This window comes from Corvus hawaiiensis, chromosome 8, assembly GCF_020740725.1.
Source record: "Corvus hawaiiensis isolate bCorHaw1 chromosome 8, bCorHaw1.pri.cur, whole genome shotgun sequence".
Classification (NCBI taxonomy): Eukaryota; Metazoa; Chordata; class Aves; order Passeriformes; family Corvidae; genus Corvus; species Corvus hawaiiensis.
The window spans coordinates 7,290,551-7,306,640 of NC_063220.1; the positions used below are offsets into that span (position 1 = coordinate 7,290,551).

At 39.2% G+C, this 16,090-nt stretch overlaps 1 protein-coding gene across 1 annotated transcript; it reads right to left on the bottom strand.

Annotated features, from left to right (window-relative positions):
• Positions 1-3,539: 3,539 nt before the first annotated feature.
• LOC125329634 (pancreatic lipase-related protein 2-like) lies at positions 3,540-15,805 on the bottom strand. The gene is made up of 13 exons (XM_048311835.1): positions 15,657-15,805; positions 14,684-14,732; positions 13,386-13,540; positions 12,288-12,413; positions 11,263-11,397; positions 10,639-10,747; positions 9,791-9,910; positions 9,579-9,701; positions 7,230-7,345; positions 6,166-6,295; positions 5,439-5,550; positions 4,286-4,450; positions 3,540-3,688 (listed from the first exon to the last, which is right to left on the bottom strand). The coding sequence occupies exons 2-13, from the start codon at positions 14,730-14,732 to the stop codon at positions 3,625-3,627; spliced, it is 1,404 nt and encodes a 467-aa protein (XP_048167792.1). The 5' UTR covers positions 15,657-15,805; the 3' UTR covers positions 3,540-3,624.
• Positions 15,806-16,090: the final 285 nt, after the last annotated feature.

The window sequence follows — 16,090 nt, forward strand, 5'->3', positions numbered from 1 at the left end:
TTCCTAGTGCCACAAAAAAAGGGAAAAACTCTGGGATGACACCACTGCCAGCCTGTATTTTCACATATTGCTTATGCTTCCGGTGTTGCAAGACCCTTGTGGCAGCTGGGAGGAGAGGTTTGTGCTCCTCAGCACAGCAACATGGGCGTGCTCTGTTTGTGCAAGGGCTGGTGATGAGCCATGTTCTTTCTGGAAGGTTTTATATCCTTGATAGTTGAAGATAAGGAGCAGATTATTGGCTCTGTTTTGTCCTGGAAATATGCCACAAAAAGAGATTTGGACGTGCTATCAACTTCTGCTCCCTAATTACTGGAAACAGAGCAACTTAAAGCAGCTTGGAGACTACTTGAAATTACAAAGTTCCCTGATACTGTGTTATGACAAAAGGAGAATAACAGAGCCCCAAGTTTTGTAGGGACTCCATCCAGACAGATTTACTGATAGGTCAGTTATAGGTCAGTTGTTTAGTGGCAACTCCAACTTCAGTCAGCTTTGGTTATGGAAGAATAACTCAAATGTTGGGAATGTGCAAAGATTTTTGGCTTTGCTTCTGTCCCAGCAGCCTGTCAAACAACTGTTAGACCCAAGGGCTACACAGAATACCCTGACTGCATTAAAGTCTCAGGAAAATTACCTTCCAAAGGCCTTTTAAAATTTCTATAAATAGACACATATTTGAGAATTGGAGCCTGCTTTAGGAAAGAAAAACAAGGATGAAAAACCAAAAGACCCTGGTAGGCTTAGTCATGCAAATTTCTGGTTATTTTATGAGGATTTAATCAATATATATATAATATATTGTAGTTTATTAGAGTAGCAGAAAAAATTCTATAAAGTCACAGATTAAGATAGGATCAAAAGCAGGAAAAGAGGCACAATATGAATGCTGAGATCTCTGCCTATTAGTCCTATTCAGTTAATTTTAATTATTCTTGTTACTTTAGTTCTGGGCTTACAAATATTTATGAGGTGCATTTTGATAGGCTGTGATTTTGGAAAGAAGAAAAACTGCTGTTCTATGCAGTAAAGTATTTGGGTTTTGTTAACAGGGAATTCTGACAAAAATGGCCCTTTTCTCATTAGCACACCTGCACATATGCCTTTATGACAAGCATAGGTTTTCTCCTAAAACTATTTTCCTTGTGTCACATTTAAAGTACATAAAGATGATGTAAGTGGACCAGAGAGTTCATATTTTAGGTTGCTAATTATTGCTGTCCCTTTTTCTATAAAAGGCTGAAGAGGTTTGTTTGTGTAGTTGTTTTACCTTACTCCATTGTTGAAAGAGTGTCACAAGAGAGAAGTGACTGAGGCTGAAATCTTCATAATGGCTTTCTTATCAATTGATGTTTGGCATAATTTTTGTAGTGAACACATGCTTAAGTAGCATAAAATTAAATTTTTATTGTCATTCTGAAGCACTTGTAGTTTGTCAAAATATTTAAATAATGTAAAAGACTGAATGCAAATCATAATATGTCCTTAAATTCCTGGAGAAATGAGGCACATTTGATTTTAAAAAGCTCTACCTTTCCACGTGACAGCCAAACATATTGAACGGTGTGTCTCACTTGACATTTTAAAGATTCAATTTAAATTGTTTTGAAAAGATGGCTTACCTTATTGTAAAGATATGAAAGAATTGCCTGTCCAGGGCTTTGTCAAAGGCAGATTGTCTCATGAAATATCAAACCCTTGCATTATTCGGACTAGCACCATTAATACAAAGTGTTAGTATCCAAAGATATCATACAAGGAACAATTTAAAATTTTAAATAGAGAAAGAAATAAGGAGGAAGATTATTTGCTACCAGCAACACACAGCTGCTGTCAATGTGCTTTTTTTCACCTTTATCTTATAAAAATAAATCTCTTTTGTTCTGTCTAAAAATACATTAGCAAAGAAGGGCTGTGTTGATGTCTACTATACCAAAGAATAAAAATTAACTCAAGAAATACCATATGAAAAGAATGAAAACAGAACAACACAAGGGGAAGAAAATAATGCAATGTTTTAGTTTTAGCTGAACTGGCTGGGTGAGAAAAATGCATATTTTTAAGTGATCTAATCAGCTGTACCACACTTGTAGCACAAATCAGCAGCCTATATGAACTGTCACATTTTATCAGAATGCTGTTGAAATCTATAGCTTAAAATTAAACAAAATGAAACTTGTGTTTTTGAAAGAATATGATTTATCATTCACAAAAACATCAAATTAGTTTTTAGAATTGCAAAAGTGGCACAGTCAGGTATGGAGCCAGGAGAGGATGGGCTTTAGAGAAATCTTGAATCCAAATAGGACTTTGTTTCCTTCCTGTGAGGAGTGATCCCTTACATGGCACTGATCACACTCCTCTTCATGCCATTAAACCCAGTTCCTGGCCCTGCTGCACACATTTTTTGATTCTGAGGAAAATATTTACATTTATTTGGCTTCATTTCCTGACTGTAAGAAAGGCAAAATAATAGAGTCTCCTTAATTTGTGCAACTCTGGGGCAGAGAGCCACGTGCAGTTTATGGTAATTACCAGTTACAGATTTTTCCCATCTGTGTAGAAGTATCTGGGGTTCTTTTACATCTCCATGGGAGCACAGAAGAGGGAACCCCTTCTTGCTCAAGAAGGGCATCTTGCCAAGAAGTTTCCTTAAGGGGTAAAGAAGGATGAATTTCCTGCTCAAGATGATTTCTGGTCCCACCCTGCTTGTGGGGAGATGATAAATGAAGGGTACTAAGGAGTGGCTCTGAGAAGGCAGACACCTGATTTATCAAATATCCTGAGCAAGATCCTTCGGGAAGCTTCACAGGAGGTGACGGGGTTCTGACATCTCAAAGGTCTTGCTGCATAATTTGAAACACACCTGTTCATCAGCCACATTCCGCCCTGTGTAACACACCAACACCTTTTGGTGAACCTCACTGGAAGTGTGCTGGAATAGCTAGGTGTTGGGATGGGACAGAACAGAGTTGCCCAATGTGATTGATACACATAATTTCTGCACCCAAATGATAAACCTCACATCAGAGGCAAGAATTAGTTGCATGCCTTAGACAACAGCTGGTAATTAAAAAATGAAAGAATTTTTGTGGATAGCTTGTGTTGAAACAAAGCTTATTTTGGCTGATGCTGATAACACTTGGCGGTTTTGCTAATTGGTACAATCAAAACTCTGACAAATTTGGAGTGGCAATGCTAATGCAAATAATGTAGCTCAAGCCTGACCTCAGTTTCATCACAAAGGCAAAGTAGAGTTGGAAAATCCAGCTTCACTGGTAAAGAGAAAATAGTTCCTTATTGAAGGCTGCCAGAAAATTCAAGTTTCTCAGTAGCACAGTACAGTTTTGATAAAGAAGATGCCTGTTTCAGGCACAGAAAAGAATCCCAGCTAGTTCCTATTAACATACATGTTATCTGTCATCGTGACTAGAGTTCACAGGAGTGTAACTGCCCTGTGTGGAGAAAGGCTGACAGCACTAACTGGGAAATAGAGCTTTTGTAGTGGGCTGGGCAAATTTCTCAAAGTCTGTTGAGGGAGCCTCATTAACCCTTTGCTGCTGACCGCAGTGTCCTCTTCCAGCTGGTGAGGGCTGCCACAGCATTCCAGGCATTCCTGGCCCAGCCTCAGCAAAGAGCCAGGGCTTGCCACATGCTGGGCTGCACAGCTCCACACCCACAGAACATGGACCTGACAAGGGGGGAAAAGATTTGTCAGTAAAATGGGACATTATCGTAGCAGCAGCCCAACATAGCCAATATAAATTTTGTTTTTATTTCGTGTTAGGTCAAAGCATGAATTCCAGTAGACTGAGAATATCAAGTGTATGGTATCAAATTTTTTTTTTTTTTAAGACTTACTAGTTAATGACTAATTATTAACTTTTAGGATGTGTTTGCCTTTATGATCAGGCTCCCTTAGCATTTTCATTTGGGACAGGGGTGTGCTTTGGAAGGGAATTGCTCACTCTGTTTTCCCCACTGACCACACTTTGGTTTACATGACAGAGTGGGGTGGACACATCAACTGGGTTAATTTTGGTTAAAACTAAACAAGAGGTGTGCTCCAAAAGTGTATCTAATGTCCTGCAAATGCCAGTGGCTGCCAGGCCCATGGGCTCAGGTTGGAGTCAGCCTGAAGTACCCTGCCCAGGCAGGTACAATGTTGAACCCTGCAGAGATGTTTCTGTGTGCTGTGCTGTGTGCTAATCGAGAGCTGGGCACATGAAACTGCAATTTAGGAGAAAAACTTCTACCTTTCTGGATCACCATTAGCTTATGTACTTACATATGTCCATTTTCCCCAGATATTATTGTGACTTCTTCAGCTCCCATGCAGCCTCTGTCTGCATGACCTAGATGCTTTTTCCAGAGAAACTCAACTTTTGAAATGTTCCCAGAAATTTCTGTATCAATGTAGTTCAAGTATGTGTTGCCTGGTTTGAAAGTTCCCCTGCCAAAGGAAAAGCACAGAAATGATGCTCAGTGTTCTACACAAATGATGGGGAAAAGAAAAGCTTGAGTATAGGCAGTAAGGGAGATAAGCTGTGGGCTGCCATGGGAGTTGGAGCTTTGAATACTATCGTCATAATTTTATGAACTTTTTTTATAGAGTTGCTGAAATTCCTGTGCCTTTCAGGATGAAAACACTTCTATCAGTTAGCCTTTGTCAGAATGGCCGTGGTTTATTCTATACATTACTTTTGAAAAATAAGATCTATCTTCAAATAAATCCAAGTCAAAAAGTTCTCTCAATGTTTCTGGTTGCTCTCAACCATGAAGGAAATTGAAAATTATAGTTTACATTTGTGCCTTCTGTGCTATCACTGTTTACTCTAACAGAACACACCTTGCAGTGTGGCATTAACATTGAAATTATCCGCAGGTGTATTGCTGCAGTGGTGTATTTATAACCAGAGACCCGTTACAGGACTGTGTTCAAACACAGAGGAGGTTGGTTTTGTAATACTGAAGCTGGGTTGCTGACCAGCCTCTGTTTATTGAGATTTAAATTCACATTAACTGGAAAAAGCCAGGCTGAGTGGACAGGAATCCCATATTCCAGCACAGTTCATGGGCAAGCTGCAACTTTCTTATTCACGTACTCCCCAGAGGAATGATTAAATTACTGTGCATCACTGAGCTCTTTGTCCTCTCAGAGATCACCAAATCATATTTGAGTCCAGTTGCAGCCACAGAGCTCTTGCCCACTTTGCTGTACTAACATCAACCTCAGAAAACAAACAAAAAATGGAGACCAGCAAGCAGATTTTTACCACAATCTGTAGCACGGGGAACTTCAATCACTTAACAGCTACTTTTATTACCAGTGCAAATCACAGACCACACAGAACAAGGTGAGGCATGTAAAAATAGCTGTGTATACATTCCATATGATAACAATGATAGAGCCACGTTTTCAACAGCCACATTAAACTTACTTGTCAATGGTATATTTCTTCCTGATCCCATTAGTTCCAGTCAAGGCTAAGTCTATATTTCCCTTCATGGTTTCTGTTGCACAGACTTTGACATGTATCTCTTTTCGCCAGCCTTTGAAAACAGAATCAAATGGATTATGATTGTAAGGAGATTTCTTTCCTAAGGGGAAAATTTCTTTTATGTTTCAGTGTCTCTAAGAGAGAGAAAAGGATTGCATAAATATGCTTATAAGCAAACACCTCTGATGAATTACAGTTTATTTGTTAATTTTCCTATTTCCCAGTCCTGTGGCTATTTCTACATTAATCACAACTAAAACTGTGTTTCTTATAGCTCCCTGCCATTTTGACTTGATGAGCTTGGCAAAAGTATCCTGAAATGCTCCAGTTTTATAAACTTTTGCCAATGAAAACAATGCAACATTTTAAAATTTGAAATTATGCACTTCCAGGATAACATTTCTCCCAATTTCAGCTTTATAGCTTTATGTTTTGAAGCCATCATGTAACAATCAAATTTAACCCAAAGGTGAGCATCAGTTGATCTGCTATTACAATTATCTCAGCTTTCCCAAATAATGCTGGTACTGCATGTTCCTAACACCTAAAATTCTAGATGTTTTATTGAGTGCAACTCGTTAACTGCAGCAGCTCTGCAGAAGTGTAAGGCCCTTTTTCACACATAATTCATTGCCACTTTAGAATACACCACAAAATGAGCACTTACGAGCATATGGAGGGGAAGGCCCTGTGTTTAAATAAACCTTTTGCTGTTCTTTCCCAGTTTTATCTAAAAACTTATCAGCATAGTGACCCATCAGTGGGCATCCTTCCTCTGGACATGGAAAGCAGTCTCCCTGGGGGGAAAATAAAAATGTGTGTTATAAGATATTACCTATTTTAATCTTGCCTCTTAAATTTTAAGAAATTAGGGTATTTCAGCTTTTTCCCAGCTTTTTTTTTTTATAAGAGGTATTTGCTTCTCAGTTCAGATCATATCTTCAGTATTTATCATTGTAGTTGGAAAAAAATTTGAGATGGTCAGTCAGCTTATTTCATCTGATTGAAAATCAGAGAGAAACAGGTTGGAAATCTGGCCTAATTCCCTGTGGTCTTGCAGAGACCATAAATAAATACCATAACAAATGTTGTGCCTTGCTACCTGACCTGTAAAATCCAGGTAATATATTCATCTTTCACGGGGTCCACTGGAAGGTTTTCTGCTAGTTATAGGATGAGTAACCACATTTCCAAGGAGGGCTGGCTGGATATCTAACTGATATGGTAAAAATATTTATGTTTAGGAATACTGAAGGTTGGGCTTTCAATTTGGGATTTGTTCTGTCTGCTCTTCAAACTTTATTCCCATGCAGAACCTTAATGAAATTAATTTACCTACATAGATCAGACAATCAGATCAAGACCTTGACATCCATTAAAAAAAAAAGGTAAAAAAAGATAAGCAAGAAAGCAGATTAATTGCAGTTGGAAAAAATAGCATTGCTACGTTTAGGTAGTTCAGTTTTGGTATGTGGGAGGTTCTGTTCAAACTGGTATTTGTGGACCTTTGGCTATTTGTGCATTTGGTGAATAAAGGCTAAATTATCATCATCACTTGTCTATTGTGAAATTGCCTGGGTTTGGCTATGGTCTGGATGAACTTAGTCAGTAGTTCTGAATGTCCCCTGTGCCCATATCCCATGATCCCAAATGTAGAAGTTGTCCCAGAAATTATTAAAAGGAGAAGGGCAGAGCCATAGGCCCTCAGATAAATACAGTCCTGGTACTTACCAGCACAAACTCTCGGTATGTGTCACACTGGTACCCAGCAAATCCATTTGGAGTGATGATACTCTCAGCATAATACCTGAGACTTCTTTTATGTCCACATCCAAAAGATCTGTATGCTGGAGAAAAAAAAACCCAACAAAAAACCCAACAGATAAAAAGCGATTAAAGCTATACATTAATACAAAGTCCATGCCAGAGCAACATTTATGGGTCTCCTTTCCTCAAAATCACTTGCACATAGACTGATGTTTCAGGTAAAAAAAATAGTAATAATTAAAAAAACATTTAAAGTGTGAATTATTTGGTTTTGTAGTAAGAAAGTGTACTTATGCCTACATGTATTTTTTTCTACTGGGAAGAGGTAGTTTTTAAGAGAGGTGGAGATGCACCAAGGTGAAACAAGAAGCATTTAGGAGTATTCCCCTTTGATATTTCAAAGACAGGAATATTTCACAGCTACAGTTTTTGTAAAGCATACGGTAGTTACAATGAAGTAGTTTTCCTTTATTCACCGTTACCACAACATGGTATTCTGTAAAATCACAGTTTCCACTAATTTCTAGAATTAAAGGTAATTTTAGCAATTATTTTAAACTCAGTGGCTTTTGGTGGTTTTAAGCTCTAGAAAATCTGCCATCATTTGATAGCAATTCTGTGAAATTCTCTGAAAAGCAGGATGTTTGGCAGCGTGTCCTTGATTTTGTCAGAACTATTGGAAACAAGACTTTTTTCCCATCAGACTGAAATTTATAAGCATTTAGTAAGGAAAGAAGAAAGTGGTATTTGGGTTATATTTACACATCCCTTATAGCAAATGTTGTCTTCCTTGATTCCGAGGTCTCTCCTACTTCAAAACACAATATACTAATGTTAGGTTGGTGGTATGGAAATGGGCTCTATTCTGCTTCAGCATGTGGTGGGGGCTCACCAAACCACAGGGAGAAGCCTGGGAGGCACTGAAGTAGTTGCAAGCTAGCACAGTTTATAGTGAAATCAAATTTCCTTTAATAGCAATATTTATGCATCTTAAAGATAGACCAGTTGGTGTTGACCCATTGGCACATTGTTCTTTACATAAGGAAAGAAGAAACAACATACTAAAACCTCTCTGAAAAGTGCTTGTTTTCTGGTTTTCTTGAGAATAGTTGCATCATCACAGCTTCCTGAGTATGCTTTCTTTACAGCTGCTTCTTTAATTCAGAAGGGTTTGTGCTTTTAAACCCTCGGCTCTTACAGCTGGCTCAATTATGTTAGTGGCCAATTCACTTAACACCTAGAGTCTCTCTACTGCATCAAAAACTGTAGGAAAAAAGTCACTAACTATTCTTTCTAAAGCACTTCATACATAAAAGCACTACATAAATGTAAACATTAGCAAAGAAAAGAGAGGTTACCAAACAAAGTAAGGTTTAACCAAGAGGAGGGAGTTAAGGCTGACTCTATTTTTAGGAGCTGCATGAACAACCAACTCCATCTGCTCAAGTTCAGTAAAGCTGAGTTTCTCCTTCAAGACAAAACATTGCAAAGGGCCTTGTGAAATGTCTCTGGAAAATATTTATTTTTTTATGAAAATGCAGACATTTTTATGCATTCCAGTTGGAAAGTGTTTTTGTTCTAAGTGACTTTGAGCCCAGCCAGTTTCAGTTCTCTTTGTTATTAAGTTCTCGACCAGTTCTAAGGGGGAGCATTTCTGAAAGCAAATTATTTAACTAGTGGTAGGGATTTCTAAACATTTAGCTGTGAATAACAGATGTGCTCATTTCTGTAGTTTAGGATCAGAAGACAGGATTTTGTGGATCTATTGTACTGGATCCCGGGGTAATTCTGATTAACTGCCCAGCTTTCTTTGAAGAACTACTAATGGAGCAGTCTTTTTATCATCTTTTATATTTCTGACCTTGGGCTGTTCCCTTTGAAGAGACTAAAGCTTAGTGGCATGGATGAATCCCAGTAATATTGGGAGTGATGTCTTCCTAGGGAGAAGAAGAGCTCAGATTTTGAAATACGTATTTTTGGATTATCCATGAATGAAATTTTACCAGTCCTTCGTGTGAGGAATTCCCACTGAGGTCAGCCTGTCAGCACAGTGGCAGGCTCTTATAAAGCTTGTGATGAACAATTTTGCATGCTTTAACTGAAGTTTTCATCTGGAATTTGCCTTAGTTAGTACAAAAGAAAAGTGGAGGGTATTTCAGAGGCAGCTTTAAATGTTCCATTTTTGAGCATTGTCTCCTTATTCCAAATCTGAGCTATATAAATAACATATACATTCAAAGGTCTTACCTTATTCTAGCCTTTGTTTCTAACTGTAACTTATAATGAGGTATTACTTCTTTAAAATACATTTACCTCTCATCAGGTCATTGATATCCCGAGTTGCAGGAGGCACACGAAGCTGGTGGCATCCTGGCATCTTCTTCCCACCATTTGGGTAAAAATCCAGATGCCCACAAGTCTGAAGTATCCCTGGAGCTGAAATGCACAATGGATCCTGGCAGATCACTCTCAGGTATTCTGTGGCCAACCTATGAGCCAATGGCAGCCTTTGCATGGAAACTTACCAAAGTCAAAGAAAAGATGGCCAGCATGAGTATGAATTATATCAACAAATTTTGCATCTGAAGGATCCAGCCTAACCATTGTGGGAGTGTACTGGAAAAGGGGCCCAGCTGGATCCAAACCTAAGTGAATGGAGATACATCTGATTGAGTAAGTAATACTGTACATATATAACATGCAGGTTGTGTGCACTATAGGGCATTACATTTCTGCCTTTACTCCACATCTAAAAATCCATTTTGTGGTCCACAGCTAGAAAAACTGGCAGGGTGTTAACAGAAAGCTGACTGAAGGCATTGCAGCACAGTAAAATGTTGCTTGGCTTATTTTTGGGAACAATGATAGAAGAAGAAGTTTGGTTTGTTGGGCTTTTTTTGTCATTTTATTGAAAAATATGAGATCTTCTTATGCTACTCTGAGCATGTAGATTTATTTATAAAATTTTTTTTGGCAAGAAGTCTATTTTTATTTCCAGAATATCTTAGTTGAAAATGGTTTCCCTTCAGTGTCAGTGAGGTCTCTTTGGAGATAAAGAAACACAGCACTGATCCCAGTTTCCCTGAGTTGCTTGTGTGACTGCTCACTGTGTGCATGGCTTAGACAAAGCAATGTCTATGCAGAGAAAAGAACTGACTGGGGGAGAAGGAAAACAGAAAATAGTGAGTTTTTAAAATAAAGTGATGTGTGACTGTTTCATGACTTGTGTGCCTCCATCTGGCTGGACATTTTTATTTATGACAAGCCAGCACATTGCAGTCTGCATTGTATGTTTATAAAGCAGCAGTGATTCTTCAGTTCTCTTAAGTTGTGTGAAAATACAAAGTTTTATCTGCTGAAATGGCTGCAATACCTGTTATTCTTCCAATGCCAGGTTTCCTCCTCCCTGCCTCCCCTGCAACGTGTGCTCCAAGGCTATGGCCAATGAAATGGATGTTGGCAGGAGAGTAGCCATAGTCTTTCTGTGAAGATTTAAGGAAAGGAAAAAAATCAGTGTGGGGATACAAACCAGTGACACTGCAGCATGTTCCCATGCAGTGCCAGGACATGGCCAGACCACTGGGCGATGGAGGTGAGTGTCCTGGTGGAAAGTTACAGTTCTGGGTGATGGGATCTCTGCCTAAAGAGAAGCAACTTCCCATTCATCCCACTCCTCTTCCTTCTCAGGGTGTTCATGGCTATTTACCATCTTGTCCTGATATACTAAATCTAGGGGATTCAATTCTTCATTTCAGATTTTTAAACTTTTGAACTGCTGAAAAGTCATATTAGAGTAGGTTTTCAAAATTGATTATGACACTAAAGCAGGTATTTTCATTAGTGTGGGTTTAGAGCCCTTTTATAATATTTTGAGCTGTTTTACTGGGTACTTCTTGTTCTTCCCAGCTCTATTGGATCAAACCTGAAGGTGCCACTCTGAGCACAACCTTTACCACGTGGAAGATGCACTGGCTTTCACATTCCAGGGATATTTTACCTCGAGGAAGTTCACCAGGTACTCCAGCTCGGCCCCCACAATGCGGACGTTGTTGACGGCGTCCGTGTACAGACCACTGGAGCCTCCCCTCCAGTCTGTCAAAATGCAGTTCACATCTTCAGTGTGGAGCATGAACTGGTGGAGAACAGGAAAGCAACAGAGAAGAAGCAAACAGGAATTAATTACAATTGTAGCAGGGCATATGTAAACTATATTTTGTTCCGTTTGTGCGACCAGTGAAGACACATCTTTAGTAATTCCTACTGATGCTGAAGATCAACACAAGGAGGCAGAGTGGAACCAGTGATTAGAGGACACTCACAAGCTTCCTTCAGCTCCTTTTTCCATTCCAGACACCTTGGTTGGCTCTAAGGTACCAACTTCTCTTGATGACAGTACCCCTGTTACCTAAAGAGGTCCAGGCTTTATTCTTCAATTTTTTGGCTTGGATTGTCTAAAAGGATTCTCAAATTTGTGCTTGCATTGTTCAGCCCTAAATTCATACATTATAACCAAAATATTCTATTTATCTACTTCTGCCAATGGAACTTTCTGATTTTGTTTTTTATTCTGACACAATTTCATTTTTGAAATGTGCCAGAGTAAAATGAAACCAATCTGCTGAACAAAGCCTTTTGGTTTTATTAGATCAAATGTCTCACTGAAACTGACATGTTTATTGTGACCTTTTGCTGAGGTGAGAAAACTTACTCTTTTTTCCCCCTTTATTATTGGCAAGGAATTGAAAAACCAGTTTATTATAGCTTTCCCTGTGGAGGTGAATGCAGCAAACGGGCATTCAGCAGAAAGCTCAAGTGCACTGTACTCATAGCCGGGAACAAGAGGGTGGTCATGTGGAACTGGGCCTCATTCTGACTTTTGTGCTCCTTATATATGCCCTGAATTAACAAGGGAACAGAGCTGTAAATTTCACATGGGGATTTTAAGCCAGAGGTGGATATTTAGACTTTCAAATGCAAGACTTTTCAAATACAAAATGACTGTCAAACAATAGTTGTACCTACCCTGCACATGCTTGTTATCCAGGGGAGATCTGCTCCAGCAAGGTGGCCATGTATAATGAAGCGAGTTTTCCTGTGTGTTTGGAAATTCGAAGCTTTTATAGTTGAAGGGTTTGTGGCTGAAATTTTCTGTGCCAAAAAAACCAAACAACCAACAAACAAAACAAGGATGTGACTGCTCCATCCCACTACATTTTGATAAAGGGCAGAGTACCCCGATGGTTAAGGCATAGATCTGAACCCTCAAGAGATGGGTCTTATTTCTCATTCCTAAACTGCCTTTTGAGGGGAAATCAATTAATCACTTCAACAAATGATTCACTTCCTCTGGTTAATTGAACTAATGATACTGGCATCTTTTGCACACTGCTTTGTGATATACTGGTACAACATGCTATGTAAGTACAAGATTTTATCAAACTTGGCCGTAGATATGCAAAGATAGCATCTTCTGAAAGGTATTATGTGATTGACTTTGAAACTATATCTATCTTTCTTTCTTTTTTCCTTTGAAGATAAGACCTTCATTGCTTCATTTATATTTTATGGGAAAGCCCACCAGGCTTACAAAGTCAGAGGCTGTAGGTATTTTGGTGTGCATTGAGAAAGAAGACATTATTTTCTTTTAAAGAAATTCTGAGTACTAGCTCTTACATATTTTTTGTTATGGTTTTGTTGATTGAAAAGTCGGATGTCATGCACTAATTAGCACACATCTCACCTTCAGTGAAAGACTGATTTGTTAAAACCTCATCGGCCCTCTCAGCTGGAGGAGTTGGACTTGTTCTGAAGTGACTTAATAAACACTTCCACTGTTTGTGTCTGCCATTTATATAAAACCCCTTAACTCTGGAGCCTTTTACATGTAATAACTTGTGTTGGAGGGCTGTGATTAATATGTTGTAAATATACCTGGCTTCTCAGAGAGCTGAAATGAGGAAAAAGGAAAAAAGATGGAAGAAAATCATCATGTATCTAATATAGAATTGGAGGTTCTCCTGGGAGTCTTAAGAGCAAACATATATGAGAAAAGAAACTGTCCCTAGAATTTGTTGAATGTATTATACACAGTCAGTATTTGAAAACAAAGCAGTTTCTTACTTGGTATTTCACCATGTTATCTCTGGTGTAAAGGAGGAAATTTGTGTTCACATCATCTGGAGAGCTGGGCAAGCCTGCCAGTTGTCTCCCTGGGATCCCAGCCCAAGGGGGGCTATCTGAAAAGCATCCAAGCCTTTTGTAGCAAACTTCCCTCCCTGGGGTACACAAAGAAAGGTGTTAGTGTTCTGGGAATGTCACAGGTTCTGTACATGAAGCTGGCAGGAGAGTGTTTACTCCAGGAAAGACAAACATGCCTGATTCAGATTATGATGGCACTTGTGAGCATTTTTCATTAGGGGGCTCAGTTGTGCTCTGGTGCTTGTAGCAAGGACTTGAACTTCAGGAGTGCTTCCTGCTGCAAACAGACCCTGGAGCTCAGCTTGGTAAACTCAGGAGAATGAAGGATGTGTTTAGTCAAACACATTGTTACCACAGCCCTTGGAAAAAGACAATAAAATCTTGATCCAGAGAAGAAACCAGCTTTTGCTGTGAGCACAAAGTAGCCCTTCAAATCACTTCTAATGCTCCAGGGATTATCTAAATTGTTATTTCTTGCACAACAGTTCATGAAGGAGCAAAAAGAAACCAAAACATTAAAATAGACACCTCTGGTTGCTCCACAATGGACATTAAACATCTCCCTTATTTTTTTTTATCACCATAAGGTTTTAGTGGAAGCAGTAAAGTGGAATTTGAATGGAAGCTCAGAGCAAAGCACTGCCTCAGGAAGTGTGGTCTGTGCCTGAAGGACGGGTTTCCCAATTTCTATTGTGCCTTTAATATAGTAATGGTGCAAATATGACATGCAGGTGTTGCCATTAATTGTCATCCTTCCACACTGTTACAGCACAACAGCTGTGAAATCCCAAATAATTTTTATTGCTATTAAAAAGACTATTCTTTCCTGTCATTAAAGAGGTATTTTGGATCAAGACTATTTTCTTGTTCTCTGCATAGCACTGTGAAGAGTAGGTGCCCAGGCTCTCACTACCAGGGTTGTAGCTACCATGAGTGCATTAAGGGCGGGTAGGGAAAAAATGTTCTGGAAGAATTTTATTATCAACTCACATATAAAAATACCTTTCTAATTCCTGTTCTGTTTGCTAGCTGCAAAAACCTTTACAGAATTAAAGAGGAGTGGGTTAAATATGGGAAAGACATGACATGACTCAGTGGTCCTAATGAAGAATTATGTTAAATCCTTTCCAATGAACATACTTTTTCTAGAATATGGATATCCTGGTGTAAGTTGCACATAATTCTTACTGTTTATAGAGTTTACTCATTATATGTCTCACCTCTGGCTGCATTGAGAAGAAAAAGAGTAGTGATCCATACTGCAAACATCTGAAGTGAAAAAGAACACAATTCAAACATAACTGAAATTAGAAACGGGAATTCACCTAAAGGTTCCCTTAACCCATTAAACCCCCTTGAAACTTAGTACTTCAGTCATTTACTGAGTTAGATCCACACTTTCTCAAACATAGTAAGATTTCAAGAAAATAGCTTTGGGATTATTTCTGCTTGCCATGGAGATTTTGCATAATCATGGTATCCTTTAGGAAGATCATCTTCCTGTCCTTGACAAACAGAAACTTTTTTTTCTCTGTAGATCTGCAGTTTATGGGCATGCAAATTAAATTCTTACAGGATTTACAACAACATATTTTTACAGAGTGAAGTTTGTCCTAGGATTTCATAGAAAAGTTACTCACAGAACTGTCATTCAACGACTATATTTAAAAAAACCCCCAAGAACAAAACTAATTTGTGCTCATAAATCATACAGATAGTCTTGAAAACTCATTTTGATCATTGCTATCAGCCATGTATGCTTATCAGCCCTCATCTGTGTGATCACTTGATCACCAGCTGATAGGTAAGCATTGGAGTAAATGGAACCCATCATTTACTCCAAGGGGAAGCAGGGAAAGTCTTTAAGTACACCCTCACTACTACCACAAGCAACTTATCTTCAGAGGAAAATAGACAATTCTTAAAAAATCTAATGTCATGCCCAGATCATCCAACCAGTGCTGCACAGGCAGAGTCCTGCATCCCCTTCCTGACCAGTCTTCCCAGTCCCCTGAAGTCCATAATACACTGTTGGGAGCAAAGAGTTCACTCCTGTGAAACCAAGTGCAGGTTCAAGCATGTCCTGCTTCCATCTCCTCTCCTCCAGCCACTCACCAAATACCCTACACCTCATCATCATGATCCTTATTTCAGTTCCTTAGATGTTCTTGGCTCCAGTGCATCCCATTTTACCTTGGCAAGGCTCAGAGAAAGTTCTCAGGGTCAGCTTCCCAGGTGCTTGTGGCAAACCTTGCAGAAGCTCTTTGAGGAACCTGGAGAGAAGCAGGACAGCACTGTGCCTGCCCTCTGCTGCTCCACAATGCTTGGATTCCCAGCTGCATCTGTGGCTCTGTTGGGTAATGCCAAAAGAGATCTCCTTCTGTCAGCCTTCATCCAAGATAACACCAACCAGGTCCAACCAGTTGCTGCGTGACTCCACCTACCTGATGCAAAGTTTCAAACAGGGTGTTATTTTCCTCCATTGGTTATTATTTTCAAAGCTAAAAATTGGTGGGAAGTGTGATGTAAACACTGAACAAACACAGGGCCTTTCAGGATCAGCGGGGCTGCTCCTCTTGGTGCGATGCTGAGTTGAGATTGTGACTTAACATCACACCCCATGGCAG

Bases quoted from the DNA above. Each gene is read 5' to 3' on its own strand.
- LOC125329634 (XM_048311835.1), bottom strand. From the start codon at position 14,732: ATGTTTGCAGTATGGATCACTACTCTTTTTCTTCTCAATGCAGCCAGA. The intron at 13,541-14,683 runs GTGAGACATATA...TGTGTACCCCAG, and splicing joins TCTTCTCAATGCAGCCAGAG to GGAGGGAAGTTTGCTACAAA. The intron at 9,911-10,638 runs GTATTGCAGCCA...CCATTCACTTAG, and splicing joins TGGCATTGGAAGAATAACAG to GTTTGGATCCAGCTGGGCCC.